General features: G+C 37.8%; 1 protein-coding gene across 1 annotated transcript in view; it reads right to left on the bottom strand.

Moving 5' to 3' along the window:
• The window catches only part of GRXCR1 (glutaredoxin and cysteine rich domain containing 1), a 136,361-nt gene extending 123,062 nt beyond the window's left edge, over positions 1-13,299 (bottom strand). Inside the window, exon 1 of the mRNA XM_052642330.1 lies at positions 12,898-13,299. Within this exon, the coding sequence (XP_052498290.1) occupies positions 12,898-13,299 (402 nt within the window). The remainder of the gene's footprint in view (positions 1-12,897) is intronic.
• Between the last annotated feature and the right edge of the window lie 1,875 nt (positions 13,300-15,174).

The raw sequence follows: 15,174 nt of genomic DNA, 5'->3' as shown, positions 1-15,174 counted from the left end.
CTCCATCCCTTTTCTTCCGAGAGTGTTCCCTCAATAAATCACTTGTCTCAAGAATCCAGTCGCAGGTTCTCCTTCAAAGGAACTTCAAATGAAGACAAAGGAGATCTCTGGAGTCAGAAAAATAATGGAAAAATTTCAGATGGCAGATCAAAATAAAGGTCAAAATATTTGGGGACAAATGTTTTTTCATTGCTCTTTCATCAAATCGGGATGTTGTCAGCTTATGTCATGTAAAATAAATTAATATCTGACTTCCAAATTTGCTATAAGGATTGAAGAAACAGTATTAGAAAAAAGGTGTGTGTGTGTGTGTGTGCACATGCTCAGTCATTTCCCCCTGGACTTTGCAACCCCATGGACTGTAGCCTGCTAGGCTCCTCTGTCCATGGAATTCTCCAGGCAAGAATACTGGAGTGGGTTGTTATTTCCTACTCCAGGGGCTCTTCCCCACCCAGGGATTGAACCCATGTCTCTTGAGTCTCCTGCATTGGCACGCAGATTCTTTACTACTGCTCCACCTGGGAAGCCCATAAGAAAGGTATCTAAGTTAATTTCTGTATGTGCAGGCATTCAAAAAAAGATTGCTCTCATTATTAATACCAATAGAATTTGCTTAAATAATTTTTTTAAAGCTTGTTTGTGACTAGTGGAATCTGGAAAGCAGCAGCAGCAAGCTAAGAGGCTTGCTGAGAAAGGTCTGCCCTGCTCTGCATGCAGAGAGCTGCTCTCTCTTTGTTCTCCACAAATGGGAAGTGAGTCTCCCTCCTTGCCTATGGAGCCCTGAGGGGATACTTCCAAGGCAGGCGTGGAGGAGGAAGCTGTGGGAAGCTTCCCTGTGACTCAGCAGTCACTGTGTTTGGTATTTTATTTTGTTTCTGATTTAATGAAGGCAAGCAGGAGGGAAAAAATAAAGCCATATGCACTGTATACAAGTTCATTTCTGTTTCAGGTGGCTCAGCTTAGGTCAAGTGTGGCTGACGTGCACCTTTTAAAAATTACACAATCAGGCCCTACTCTAGATATAATAGATAAGTAATATACTTAGATATTTATGGCAATGAGTTAATAATAAGTTGTTTACCATCCCCTCATGTCATTTGATGTTTGATAGCATCACTGATGCAATGGACATAAACTTGGGCAAACTTTGGGGGTGGTGAGGGAAAGAGAGGCCTGGCGTGCTGCAGTCCATGGGGTTGCAAATAGTTGGACATGACTGGACGAACAACAACTTGTCATTTGAGGTTTCTGAAGTTCTAGTATTAGAATAATGAAAGCCATCTGGTAAAAAGGTTCAAAAAACTTTTTCAAAAGGTAAAAAGCAACAAGAAAAAGGTCTAGGCCTGAGAAAACAGGTATGGCAGCCATAAATCAAAAGGAATGGATACTGAAAAAATATTAAGAAATGAACTTGAAAAGACAGGAAAAAACAAGGACAGGTAAAAACAATGCACACAGATTATACTGTAAGATCACTATTAAAATGCTTCTGTATGGTCCAATGTGAGTCAAATTGTATAAAGTAAAATTTAAGTCATATCACAGTTCTGGGGGGAATCGGATGGCTGGGTGGCATCACTGATTCAATGGATACGAGCTTGGGCAAACTCCAAGAGATGGTGAGGGACAGAGAGGCCTGCCATGCTGCAGTTCATGGGGTCATAAAGAGCCCAGCACTACTGAGAGACTGAAAAACAACAATCAGAGTTCTGGGGTAATGGTGTGGCAGGCACGGTTGCTTGCTTACCCAACAGCTGTTTCAAACTCCAGGCTCCATGCTGTCCTCTGCCACAGAGGCAAAGCCATGACTCATATTCCCAGGCTTCTACTATAGCAAGCAGTAGCCATAAAACTCTATTCTGGACATTAACTGAAAGAGAATTCTTCTGAGAAATTTCTCGAATTCTCTTTTCTTTTCTGATAGAAGAGGCGAACCTACGAAGGAGCTCTCTTTTGCCGCTGCTCCCTTTCTGTTTTTGACTCTGGTCTGGCAGCCATCTTGGATCCACGAGGAATTTCACAAATAAGCCAAGGATGATAGAGCAGAAAACAGGAACTGAGTTGTTTACCCCCTTATCAAGCCACCAAACAACCTCAGCAACAGCCTTTTCTGAACACCTCCTGAACTGATAAAAATGAATGCCTGTATTTTAAGCCATGTCTAGTAGTCTATTCTGTAGCTTATAGCAAAATACATCCCATATAAAGACAAATAATCCCTTGGATTAGGGTTGAAAGGTATAAAAAGTCAATCCAGGCTATTACTAAAGAAGAGATGGGAGTTATCTCTACCCAGAAGGAGCAAGCCAGGCTTTCAGGATGACAGGCGTTGTGGAGGAATGCTCAGACACAAGGCACGTGGGTGGCTGGCTGAGCTCACAGGTACAGAGCCAAACAGACACACATGTGGCCTAGCAGCCTCAGGAGGTTAAAAAGAAAATGGAAGACAAAGGTCGACACAGAGGCCAGAGCCAAGACCAGATCTGGAACGGAGGAACTGGCCTCGGGAAAACAGGTTTGTGTAGCAGAGGCTAAGCCAAGTCCAGGGCCAGCAGCTGAGTTTTTTCCCAAAGAGAAGTGAGTGCAGCCAGCAAAGCCTGCTGTACCATGAAGTCTTTTCAGGAAGTCCCACGCAAGCCCTAGTTTTAAAAGATGTTATGTGAGGAGAAGAGCATCTCTAAAGACTTACAGAGTTGGGTCAGAATTTCTGCCTCTGTCTGTTTGTAAACACTACGGTACTCACCATGTTTGACAGGAACTATGAGTTTATCTTCCTCATGAGAAGGAATTCAGCTCCTCTGAGGATAGAAATCATGCTTTGTTCATCACTCTGCCCTCATTGCCTAGCAGAGTACTTAGTTAGCAATGATTGATTCAGTTTGTTTGAGGGATGAATAACAGAAATAACAGTTTTATTCACCATGTACAATGTGCCAGGCATTGTGTAAAATGCTACATACTCAGTAGTTCATTCATTTCATGGGAAATAGTTACTATCATTATCCCCACTTAACCGATGAGGAACCTGGGGTTTACAAAAGTTAAGTAAATTTCCCTAGGATACTCACCTCAGAGTTTCAGACTCTGATTCAGAAACCAAGCCATCTCCCACCAGAGAATACTCTTACCCATTAATGGAGGGAAAGAGAGCACAAAAATCATTTAAGACACTACCAGAGAATTAGGACATTTGTTCCTTCTTTCTCTCAGAAAGAAAACTGGGGCTTTGTTTCTTAGACACACTTGGTTCTTTCCTTACTCTTGGGGATAATTGATAGAGCTATTTTTAAAAGCCCAGACATAAAATGAAGGCATACAAGACAGCAAACCCAAACGTGCAAACACACTTCAAGCCTCTCATGTGCTACATCAATAGATTCCATTGTCCAATAAGAGTCACATGTCCAAGACTACAGTCAAAGGTTGTAGAAGCGCACTCCTGTCTTTGGGTAGCCATGGCAAAACTATATCAGTGTACCACAGGGAAAAGAGAGAAAAAACAGCCAGTAATTTAATCTACCACAAAACCTTTGTTTTCTCATAGATAAAATAAGCTTACTACACCTACCAGTTGTGGTATATAGACTAACAGCCACTCCAAAGGGGCCACGCCCTAGTCCCCACAACCTGCGAATACCTTATCTTAAATGGCAAAAGAGATTTTGCAGAAGTGATTGTGTTAAAGATCTTAAAGTAGAAGGTTTGGCCTGGATTATACAGGAAGGCTCAGTGTAATCATAAATGTCTTTATTACAGAAAAAAGGAGGTAGAAGAACTAGAAGAAGAGATGTAATAGTGGAAGCTGTGGTCACAGTGATGCAAGACCGTGGCCAAGGAATGCGCAGCCTCCAGAAACTGTAAAAGGCAGGAACAGAAAGATCATAGTCCAGTTAAAATCTGCACTTTATCCCCATGAGACATTTCAGACCTCTGATCTCTAGAATTGTAAAGTAATAAATTTGTGTTATTTTAAGCCACCAAGTCTGTGGCATGTTGTTTCAACAGCAGTAAGAAACTAATACATTAAGTGAGTCATTATCATTGTCCAGGAAAGTCCTGAATATGGATACTGCAGGCTTTATTTTTCACATACCCAGCATGATTAATCTGGATGCCAAAGGCCCTGTTTTCATTTCAGGGGGGAATCGTGAGTCCTGTGTCATTGAAAAGAGGAGTGTTTACTTGGGACAGTTTGGAAGGAGTTCAGCAGAATCTCAGGACATGAGAGGGCATCACTTCCATTAGATGTTCTGCAAGCCATATGCTGGTAGCTGTCAAAGGGAGGTACTCATGAAATAGCCATGGGGTGACATGTGAGCCTGGCTCTGCAGCAAAGACAGCAAGCAGTCAAGGAGAGCTGCTCTGCCAGCATTGGTTGCTTCCAGAGCCCCCGTAAGTAGGGTTGTCCACAGCTTCTCCATGCTGATCCAGTTCTAATCCATGAAGCCCCAAACCCCAATCTCTAGACCCACCAACTTCCTCTAAGGTCAAAGCCCATCACCTCTCTTCCCTTCCTAAGATGACCTTCATTTAGTCTCCACCAGTCTGGGACTCTAACTTCTCCTTATTCTCTTTCCACTGACCTGCTAGAGCATAATTCCCCAGCGCCTCCTCTTCTACAACAGACTATCTCTTTCAAATAAATACTTTGGTTTTCACTATTCTTTCCAACTGTGGACTAGCCAAGCTTTCAGAGTTTTCATATAATAAAGATCTTTAATTCCATAGCATTTCTTATGTAAGAGATACATAATGGAGGAACTTAATTCTTTCATGGCTTAATTTTGTTGTTTAAAGATCAATAAAATAAGGAATTCTTCTCTAATTTGGTCTATTAACTGTGGGGGAGATTACATGAACAAAATGCAAATATTGGGTTGGCCAAAAAGTTCATTTAGGTTATCACATCTTTTTTTTTTTTTTTTTTTTTTTAGGTTATCACATCTTATGAGGAAAAACTTTAACGAAATTTTAGGTCAACCTAATACTTCTTTCCTTCTAATGAAAGTTTCTAAGACATAAATTGTCAGCAGTTAGGTGAGATAATGAATTATTAGAAAAATAAAACTAAGCACATGGATCCAAATTCTTAGTTGAATGGATTTGTGTATGTAAATAAACTGTCCTTAACCAAAAAAAATTTGTATATTTTATTCTGTGTGTTATTTTGAAAATTCATTCCAAGCAATAATGATTGAGGGATTCATATAATTGTATAGTATGCCAATTTATACACCATTAAATGTTCATATTGCTTTTATACAAAGTCCAAAACACTGGTTTTAGAAGAAAATATCAGAAACTCTGCAAGCATGAATATGCCACTCAGAGGATGTTTGTCTAATCCTACTGTTATACTGCTTTTATAAAGTTTGGAAACATCAGGTGTTAATTCTCTAATTATGTGGTAACCATGGGCTGCCAGTAAGAGTTCATCAAACCATTTCAAGTCATCTTGTAGAATCTGCAGGTTTGCTCAGTGTGTTGTTCTAAAGTCAGAATTGAAATAGCTTCATGGGACCTTCAAACAATTACAAACAAGCTCCCACAAATTTCAATTCATGATGATACAAGGATTCTGATAAACAGAGGAAAATGAAATATTCCAATTTAGATATTTATTGCGCTAAAGAGACAAGATTTTAATAAGATTCACAGGACTTGGAGAAGTGAGTACTAAAGGGCAGAGTAACTATTTCAGACTATTGGGGACTTATAAGGTCAAAATAAGTATCTTTAATTACATAGATTACCCTTCCGTTCTTATATCTAGATCAAAATGAAATTAGAAAGAAAGCAAGGGTAGCTGAAGAAAAGAATGTAATATAATGACAGTCTAACAATAAAAAAGACTAAAACTAAGAAAAATATAAGCATTGGCAAATGAAGAATGGGGGCATGCCTATGATAGGTCAATAAGCAAACAGAAGGCGAAAATCCTCTGGAGATGGGATACAATGTCAGTGTTGTGTCTGAATTCTCCCAGGAATCACTTTACACAGCCATTCATAATATACTGTTCAATCTTCCATGGAGGCAGAAATTAAGTTTTATTCCTCATCTTATCTAGCATAGTCCCGGCTCCATAATAGATATGCAGTAAATGGCTATTAAATAAATGATTGAATGAACATTAAAGATAACTCATATCAATTAAAGATAACACATCAATTAGAGAATTGATGGGAGCAAGCTACTAATACTTCACCATGCAAACTCTATTCCTATCCAATATAAGAAATCTCCAAACACAAAGAGAAGGAAATAACCACTAAGACTATGTCACTAAATTCATTAACTCAAAGAAAGAATATTTATTGAGGTCCTAATTAGAATCACAGTATAAATACTGTTATAAACAGTACCAAAGGGATGGCACGTGAAAAGTGGTCACAGTACTCTACAGTTTACAACAATTCTTTAATTGTACATAATAATATATCAGTAGTTGGTGACTCAGCAGTAAAGAATCCATTGGAGACACTGATTCAATCCTTGGGTTGGGAAGATCCCACGGAGAAGGAAATGGCAACCCACTCCAGCATTCTTGCCTCGGAAATCCCATGGACAAAGGAATCCAGCAGGCTAAAGTCCATGGGGTCGGGTCGCAAATGAATCAGACATGACTTAGTGACTAAACAACAACAGTACCAACTTCTATTTTGGTGCTTTTTTTTCCTGCTTCTTTGATGATGTCGCCTAATTTCTTAATGTAGCTTCCTGCACCATTTGAAATTGTATCAAAAATTCTAGAATTTCTTGCCTACTGATAGCTAAGAAGGTAATATTTCCATTAGTAGATGCTTGTTTTGATAAACTATTGCATAAGAATTCCCCCAGATAAATATGATTTTAAATCCCACAATTTAATGTTTCATATACAGAAATGAAGTGCAAACTGTAGTTAATTGATTAATAATGATACTACCTTGTAGAGTTGCTATGAAGAGCAAATATGCCAACGCACATAAACAATGAGAACAGTGCCTGGCATTCAGGAAGTACTTAATCAACCTTTACCATTATCATTGTTTTTCCAGAGAAGTCCAAATAAACCATTGGGACTTAAGAGTCATCAAGAGTATTGCTTCCTTTTTTCTGGAGTATTATTTTATTATCAAAGCTAGATTCAGTGAACCAGAGATGGATAAGAAGTATGTCCAGAAACTTCTGCCAATACAGATAAATAGCTGTATGCTAAGGTCAGTGAGCAAAGCTGAGCAGCTGTTTCCTTGAGTGAACTAAGCCATTCCCCTGCTGTCTTAACTTCTCCAATCTCATGACACTTCAATCAAATGATGTTATAGAATTACAATTTAAAACTGAATTTAGCTGCAGAAAAACCTCCCCTAGGTGAAGATTGAAAGTTCAATGGACAATAAATTTAAAAATCTTCTAACCAATTGTTGAAATTTCAAAAGACCAGATTATATCATAACATGATATATTTATTCCTACATATCTTCATATTTGTTATTACAACATTTCAAAAGGCAAAGTGAGGAATTTTTGTATAGAGTGTTATACTTTTAAAAACAAACAAAGCCAAAACAGTGAAAGATAGTTTTCTAGCTTTGGGTCAAATAACTGATTTCTCTGATATCCAGCTATTTAAAAACAGACATCATCATCATAATATCCTCCTTATTTCACAAAAATGTTAGTACAATTAAGCAAAATAATGTTTGTAAAACCCTTTGCATAATATAATTGTTCTGCATTATTATTTTATTTTATTTGTCTGAAAACATTAGAATGCTCATCAATACAAGCTCACACGTTAGAGATATGCATATACATACACAGATGAAGGTTACATGTCTAATTTGAGTTCTTTGAAAAGAGCCACCAAATTATAGTGCGTGCTGTAATTACTTTACTTTTTTGCATCTGTTTTTCTCTAATACAGAAATTTCAAATTTGTAGAAAGAGAGGGACCTAAATTTATGGAAATTATTTAGGCAATTCTAACAGAGTATGCTTACAAAGTTTGAAGATAAGATCAAGAAAAGATTACCGTCTGAAATGTAATTTTATAAGAATAAATTAGAAAACATTAATGACCTTAATCATCTGCATCACTGACCACTGTAAGAGCCTTTGGAAATAATGTTGCTGCTGAAAGAAAAGTGTATCTCATACTTAATCATATGAACTGGGTGGAGAGCTTGAGCAATACAGTTGTGTAATTTGTCTTGCATGAGATAACAATGAATAATTTTTTTAAACAAAAAATAAATTTTCTAAAATTTTCAAATAATGAGGAAAAGTATTATCTAGATAGAAATATCCTTACAACAGAATTTCTTAAAGAGAACTAAAAAAGAACACCTACACTGGTAACATTTCTGGACCTGTTTCTAAATCAACTAGAGGTGGATAAATTAGGATACCAATAGGAAACCTGTCTATCAGTATACCTTTATTTATCTCTGACTCAGTAAACACCCTCCTGATGGTCTAACCTGATCAGAGTGAAAAATCATAGATCAATACATATCTTATTTCCTCATTAAACATTGAAGTCATAAAGAACACTATGAAATATTTTTCATTAAAATTTCCTTTTACGTCCTGGTCAATAATTCTTGAACTTTACTATATGCAAAGTGAAGTGAAAGTAGCTCAGTTGTGTCTGACTCTGCAAGCCCATGGACTGTAGCCCACAAGGCTCCTCTGTCCATGGAATTCTACAGACAAGAATACTGGAGTGGGTTGCCATGCCCTTCTTCAGGTTACCATATGTAAGAGTAACATAAACAGCTTCTGATACATGCCTCTTTCCAGGCCATGACCATATTCTAGGCTTTCAGATTTCCAAATCGGCCCCTCTTAAGCATACATCCTGTGATCTCTGGGAGAGATAAAAAAGTCAGGCATCTGAAAACTCATAAATTAGACCCGCACCAGGCCCTTGAGTGATTCACCAACATACCACAATCTACAAGAGCCACTGGATAATCCAGGTGACCTTTTCCCTCTGGGTCCATCATCACCCTTAAAAACCTTGATTCATACTGCACACCTTCAATAACCCAGAATTCTATAGGGCAATTAATTGACAAATGAAATAAAAATTTTTTCTAATATCCTTTTTATAGACAACTTCCTATTAATTAATAAGTGCTGCTCAGAAGTATAAATGTTTGGAGTAAAAACTATTTCAATGATTATTCTTTGCGCAGTTGAAAATTTTGCAAGTCACTTATCAGAGATGGTAATAACATAATGGAAAACTAATAGAGAGAAAGCAAAGTGATTTGCATGGTTTTTCAAAGATGTTATTTATATTTAGGGTTTCCTCTCAAGTTTCAGGTTGAGTGTTTTAAGATTTTATAACTTCACATCTTAAAGGAAGAGCAGGAAGAACAACCTGATCGTTTCTTCCAGCACAGTTCCTTTCTTCAAGATTTGCTGTGCATTGGAAACTTCACCAAATATCCAAGATAGGACTCCTGACTCCTCAGATTCTCTCCTCCCTGAGAGAAATTGCTACATTACAGTTCCATCTAGTTAAATTTGCTGCTTACTTCCCAAGGGATTTGGAAAATATACAGAGATCCAGGGAAGAGGCACTTCTGGCCCCTATACCGACCTATGAGTGTAATTGAATGGTAACTTCTGCTTTTACCTTCTGGGGCTTCTCTGATACTGCATGTGGGATGCCTATGGACATGACCGACTCAGTCATCCTAAGACATATGCCTAAGACATTTGTCATCCCTTTTGACTTACACATCTCTTAGCAAGCAGCAGTATCCAAGTCAGCTCTCAGGATAATACTGGGGGGATGTCTGTGCTGCTCACACAGACAGTGATGTTACTGGAGCCCCTTGAAATAGTGCAGCAAGCAGCTCTGATATAAGGTAGGAGCTCCTTTAACATTTGTCCTGGAAAGATGGGCGAATATCCCCACAATGATGGTGGCAGTGATAATAATGATGATGAAACTAGTGATAATGGCCACAATTTGTGAATATAACATGCTGATTTCTATACAGTTATTTAAAAAAAAAGAATGACCAACTTGGGAAAAAAAAAAAACTGATTGAATATCAAACTTTGAGAGACCTCTGCTAGTAACCATTATTGTCTTCTTAAAGAATGGAGTGAATAGAATGAGGTTACATTATTAGAAAATGACAGTTTTGTTGGATTTTTATCTTAAAAAAAAAGATGAACAAAATTTTATGCTAGTGCCCATTATTTGTTTTCATACCTTACCCAAGACACCAATTTGTATTTAACTGCGTTGAGCAGCTTCAGCTGCATGCAACAAATTCTGGTAAATTCTCTTTTCATTTTTTACTCTATTACCAATATCTTCAAATTTTCCTTGTTATGGCTTCTTGGATACACCCATCATTTGAAAGTGGTCATTTAATTTTCAAGTACATGGGATTTTGTTTATAAAGTATCTTTAATATTAATTTCTCATTTTGATGCTAATTTTTCATTTAGATGCTTTCTTCTCTGCAATTACCCTCTCTCCTTTTTTCAATCTAACTTTTTTGAAGCATTTCATGACTAAGTCAAAGATCTCTCTTGGTAAAGGTCACACTGCACTTGAAAATATGCAGGCTATCTTCAAATATTTTTGATATTGATCTAGCATAATTCCACAATGATGAGAGAACAGACTCTGTATGATTTCAATACCTCTAGACTGTGAAATTTTGGCACCTTGTTTTATGTCCCTGGATATGTTCCAGTGTCTCCAAGTTTACAGTCCATGGAAAAGTGAATAGAATTTGTATCCTACTGTTGTGTGAAATGGAGAAGGCAATGGCACCCCACTCCAGTACACTTGCCTGGAAAATCCCATGGACTGAGGAGCCTACCTACAGTCCATGGGCTCAACAAGAGTCAGACATGACTGAGTGACTTCACTTTCACTTTTCACTTTCATGCACTGGAGAAGGAAATGGCAACCGACTCCAGTGTTCTTGCCTGGAGAATCCCGGGGACAGCGGAGCCTGGTGGGCTGCCGTCTAAGGGATCGCACAGAGTCGGACACGACTGAAGCGACTTAGCAGCAGCAGTAGTTTTGTGAAAACTGTATAAATCTTAATTATCTTGAATTGGTTCATAGTGCTTTTCAGGCCTAATATATCCTTCTACTTCTCTGTGTATTCATTCTATTAATTTTTGAGAGTTTGATATTGAAACTCCAAGTAAAACTCTTAATTTATCTACTTAAAAAATAATTGTAATGTATAGTGGAACTATATGTAACCTTGTTTTGTATTTTCTAAGTCGCCTGTAAATGTGTTACTATACTTTCATAATTAAAAAAGTTAAAATATAAAAAAAAAAGATGATGGAATTAAGCATAAAAATCTAAATAAATATTGTAACCTAATTTAGGACTAAAATTTTGACCTTGGAATTTCCTCTATTTTGTATTTGAGTTTATAGCCTCATTAGGATTAAGCCACAGAGAGGAAAAGCTTTCCTCTTGCAGGCTTTGAAGGTTTAAGGTATTTACGCATAAATGATAGGTTTCTTGGGAGATTTGAACAACAAATTCTAATCCAAGGGCCAAAATTAGTACAGGAGTTTTGTAAATAACCCTCCAAATTATAAAGCAGGTGAAGTCATGGCAAGCTAAATTAATCACAAGAATGCAAACAGTTATAAACGTAATCATTATAGTGTCTTGTTCTACACTTTAGCAATAACAATTTCTGCACTGGGTGAAACACACAGGGCACTGAGATGAACTCAGCCTAATGACTAGAACACCACCTAGGATTATTTTCAACCTAGTGAAACATACTCACAAATTTCTGATGTTTGGTTCTCAACCCCCACTCCTAATCTATAAAATCTGTCATAGGTAAATTCTGTATATGAAAAAAAAAACCTTTGAGCTGAAAAGCTTTTACCCTTTAGTTTCTTTTCTAAATCCTCATAATGTGACCTTTCCCAATACTTCCTTTAAATGAAAAATAAAAATCTTTGGTTAAATTCCCCACCACTCCCATGTCCTTATTTAATGTCGAGGCACTGGAATATTCATCATGAGAGATCATTTTATTTAAATATTGAAAATAATATAAAATGGTATTACAATGAAAAAATATTGGCTTGCTACTTTAAAGGTAGTGATTATGAATTCCATTTGTGAAATAAATATTCTTGTTTTTAACAGAAAATCATTTCACCAATGCTCCCAGGCAATTTCAAAACCTTGTATTAACATAAGATCATTGCCAATGGCCCCAGGATGAATAATGCATTCCTACATTATGGTGCATAATCTATCATATTTTAAAGACTAACTTCTGACTATAAAATCTGGATCCAAACTATACATTTATAGAAGAAAAACTTTTTCAAGTACTGCTCTAGAGTTCTTAAGTCAAATTAATGGAGTAAAGTACCTTAGATGAAATGTGCAATCTCACCAGGAAAGGGAGAAAGTCAAATCAGCCTTTTATCTTCATAACATTCCAACTAAATCCAACTCCACTCAACGTAGCACTCAATCTTTTCTAGTTTAAATGTCTACGCAAGTGATGACAAATGGTAAACTGTGTATTAAGGATGAGTAACCAGAAATTAATGCCTAAACTTTGCTCAAATGCTTTGAACACTATAATCTGTCTTCTTCCCTTCCTTGGCTAAGAAACACGTATTGTTTTACTCATTATGTATTAGAAGACTACTTAAAAGTTAGGAATTTGGCTTTGAGAAATCAATCTAGTTTGCTAAGCATTTGACCATATTTTAAATTGATGGCTGTTGAGACAATAGCCTAGATGCAGAAGTGACTCATAAAATGCGTCATAGTCATGAATAAGAAAGGCTTGCTTTAAACTGGAGAACAGAGGTGTTGAGACAGTGAGTTAGAAACAAAGATCAAGAAGGAGGGACAAAGTACAAATGACTTACCTGTAATACTTTGGTCAAATTGTTAAATAGAGCTTGTCCAGCACTGACTTTATATTTAACACCTCTGACTGTGCCATTCTTGCTTAAAATGTTGACTCTTCTTGTCCCAAACCCCTTCTCGCTGGCTGCCCTTGCTAACACCAGTAAGTTATCCTGGTCATTCTCCTGTTCATCACCTTCTGATCCTATGTGGCCGTTCTGCTGTCCATCAGACTCACTGAGCCCATCTATGCCACAGATACTGGCACATTCAGAATCCAGAGAGCCTGCTGGCCGTCCATCTTCATACACCTCCCTCAGAACTCTGCCACTGTGAGATGATGCTATCCGAAATCGGACTTTCCGTGGTCTGTCAGTTTCTGGCTTCATCTCCCGCTTCAGCATGGTCCCATCCACCCACATAATAAACAGTTCACATAGTTCTGGATCCCTTGTTACTGCATTAGTCTACCTGCCACATAGCAATATCAGGGCCTAATTCTAGTGGCAGTAGCACTTGCATGAAACTAACATCGCAAGGAAAGAAGATTCCCAGGAACTTACAGTGCATCTCTGCTATGAATAATGAATGTGTGTGTGTGTGTGTGTGTGTGCGTGCGTGCGTGCGCGCGCGCGCTATGGTTACCTTTAAACTAAAACCTGCAAAGTGATCCCAATCTTTAAATATTAAATAGCCATGGTGGACTCTTCAGCAAGACAAGCGCAAGAAAGTAGCAAGCAATGAAACAGAAAGTAAGTACGAGGCCAAGAAATGAAAGGCTTGAACTTTGAAGCCAGTGGTGAGTATTGAAAAGGATCTTAGCGGCAGAAATACCTCTGAAATTCAGAGTGGAAACCAGAGATAAAATACGGAATCAAATGTGTAGGATGGGAGGTGTCACAGGCTTCTCACAGTGCCTATTCCTTCTCTTTCACACTCTTAAAAAGAGGCAGTGGACATACTACCTGCTTGCATAGGGCTATCAATATCAATTCTTACTAAATCATCAATTAGATTTCACCCACATTTATACAATGAATTTTCAATCTACACCTTCATCTTCGTGCACAAGTAGTTTTGCTAAAGAATAGCTTTTCAACAGACTATAAGAAGAAATAACTTTCCTTTTGTTGCTTTCCCACTTCTGGGAGCAGAAAACACTCCTCTCTTTGACAGAAGGAAAGGTTTTGGAAAGGAAATATGGAACTTCAAGGGAAGAATGGAAAATCCTCCAAGTCAGCCAGATCAGCCAAGGCAATCCAGGTGATTAGCACTGATAAATGTCATACCCAAATCACCCATGCATAGAGAAGGGTCCTCCTTACACTACGCTCGGTGGATTTTCTGTCACTTTGGCAGGCACCTGAAGAAGTTCCTAAGATACAAAGGCATATTGAAACTTACACCATAGTGAGTGCCCCAACCTATCTAAACCTCCAGAGGGAGGCCACTCAGCTAGCTCTCACGGACTCTTTTATTTTAATGTTTATAAGCTTTTACCTGATTATAAACTTAATTTGTGCTTATTTCAGAAAATTTAGAGAGTAATTAACAGTACAGAGTTAAAAATAAAAGTCACAACTACTGTCGCTAGAGATGTTAACAATTCTGTTAAATTTATTCCAGTGTATATGATGCTGAGATGCTCTGATACATACAACTACATTGTCCAGCCTCTTGCATTTAAGGGAGAAAGAACAAAGGCCTGGCTTTTGCCGAGGGAATGTGTGCAAAAGTGACAGGTATTTGTGGACCAAGGCAATTGGCAAGACCCTGTATGTCATTCTATTTCTCTTTCTTCCCCATCCGCTAGCTGGATGGGGAAGAAATATGGGCATATGGGCACATCAGGAATCGTGCCATATATGAGCTAGTCTGAGTCACAGGGAAATTCATAGCTATAACCACTGCATTGGACTACAAGTAAATGGAAGTATCTGCTGGTATAAGAATATGCGCATCCTAGGCAAAGTAATGTCTCTGCTTTTGAATATACTATCTAGGTTGGTCATAACTTTTCTTCCAAGGAGTAAGCATCTTTTAATTTCATGGCTGCAATGATTTTGGAGCCCAGAAAAATAAAATCTGACACTGTTTCCACTGTTTCCCCATCTATTTCCCATGAAGTGATGGGACCGGATGCCATGATCTTCGTTTTCTGAATATTGAGCTTTAAGCCAACTTTTTCACTCTCCTCTTTCACTTTCATCAAGAGGCTTTTTAGTTCCTCTTCACTTTCTGCCATAAGGGTGGTGTCATCTGCATATCTGAGGTTATTGAGATTTCTCCCGGCAATC

Source organism: Budorcas taxicolor, chromosome 6, assembly GCF_023091745.1.
Source record: "Budorcas taxicolor isolate Tak-1 chromosome 6, Takin1.1, whole genome shotgun sequence".
NCBI lineage: Eukaryota > Metazoa > Chordata > Mammalia > Artiodactyla > Bovidae > Budorcas > Budorcas taxicolor.
This window is presented reverse-complemented; position numbering and strand designations above follow the sequence as displayed.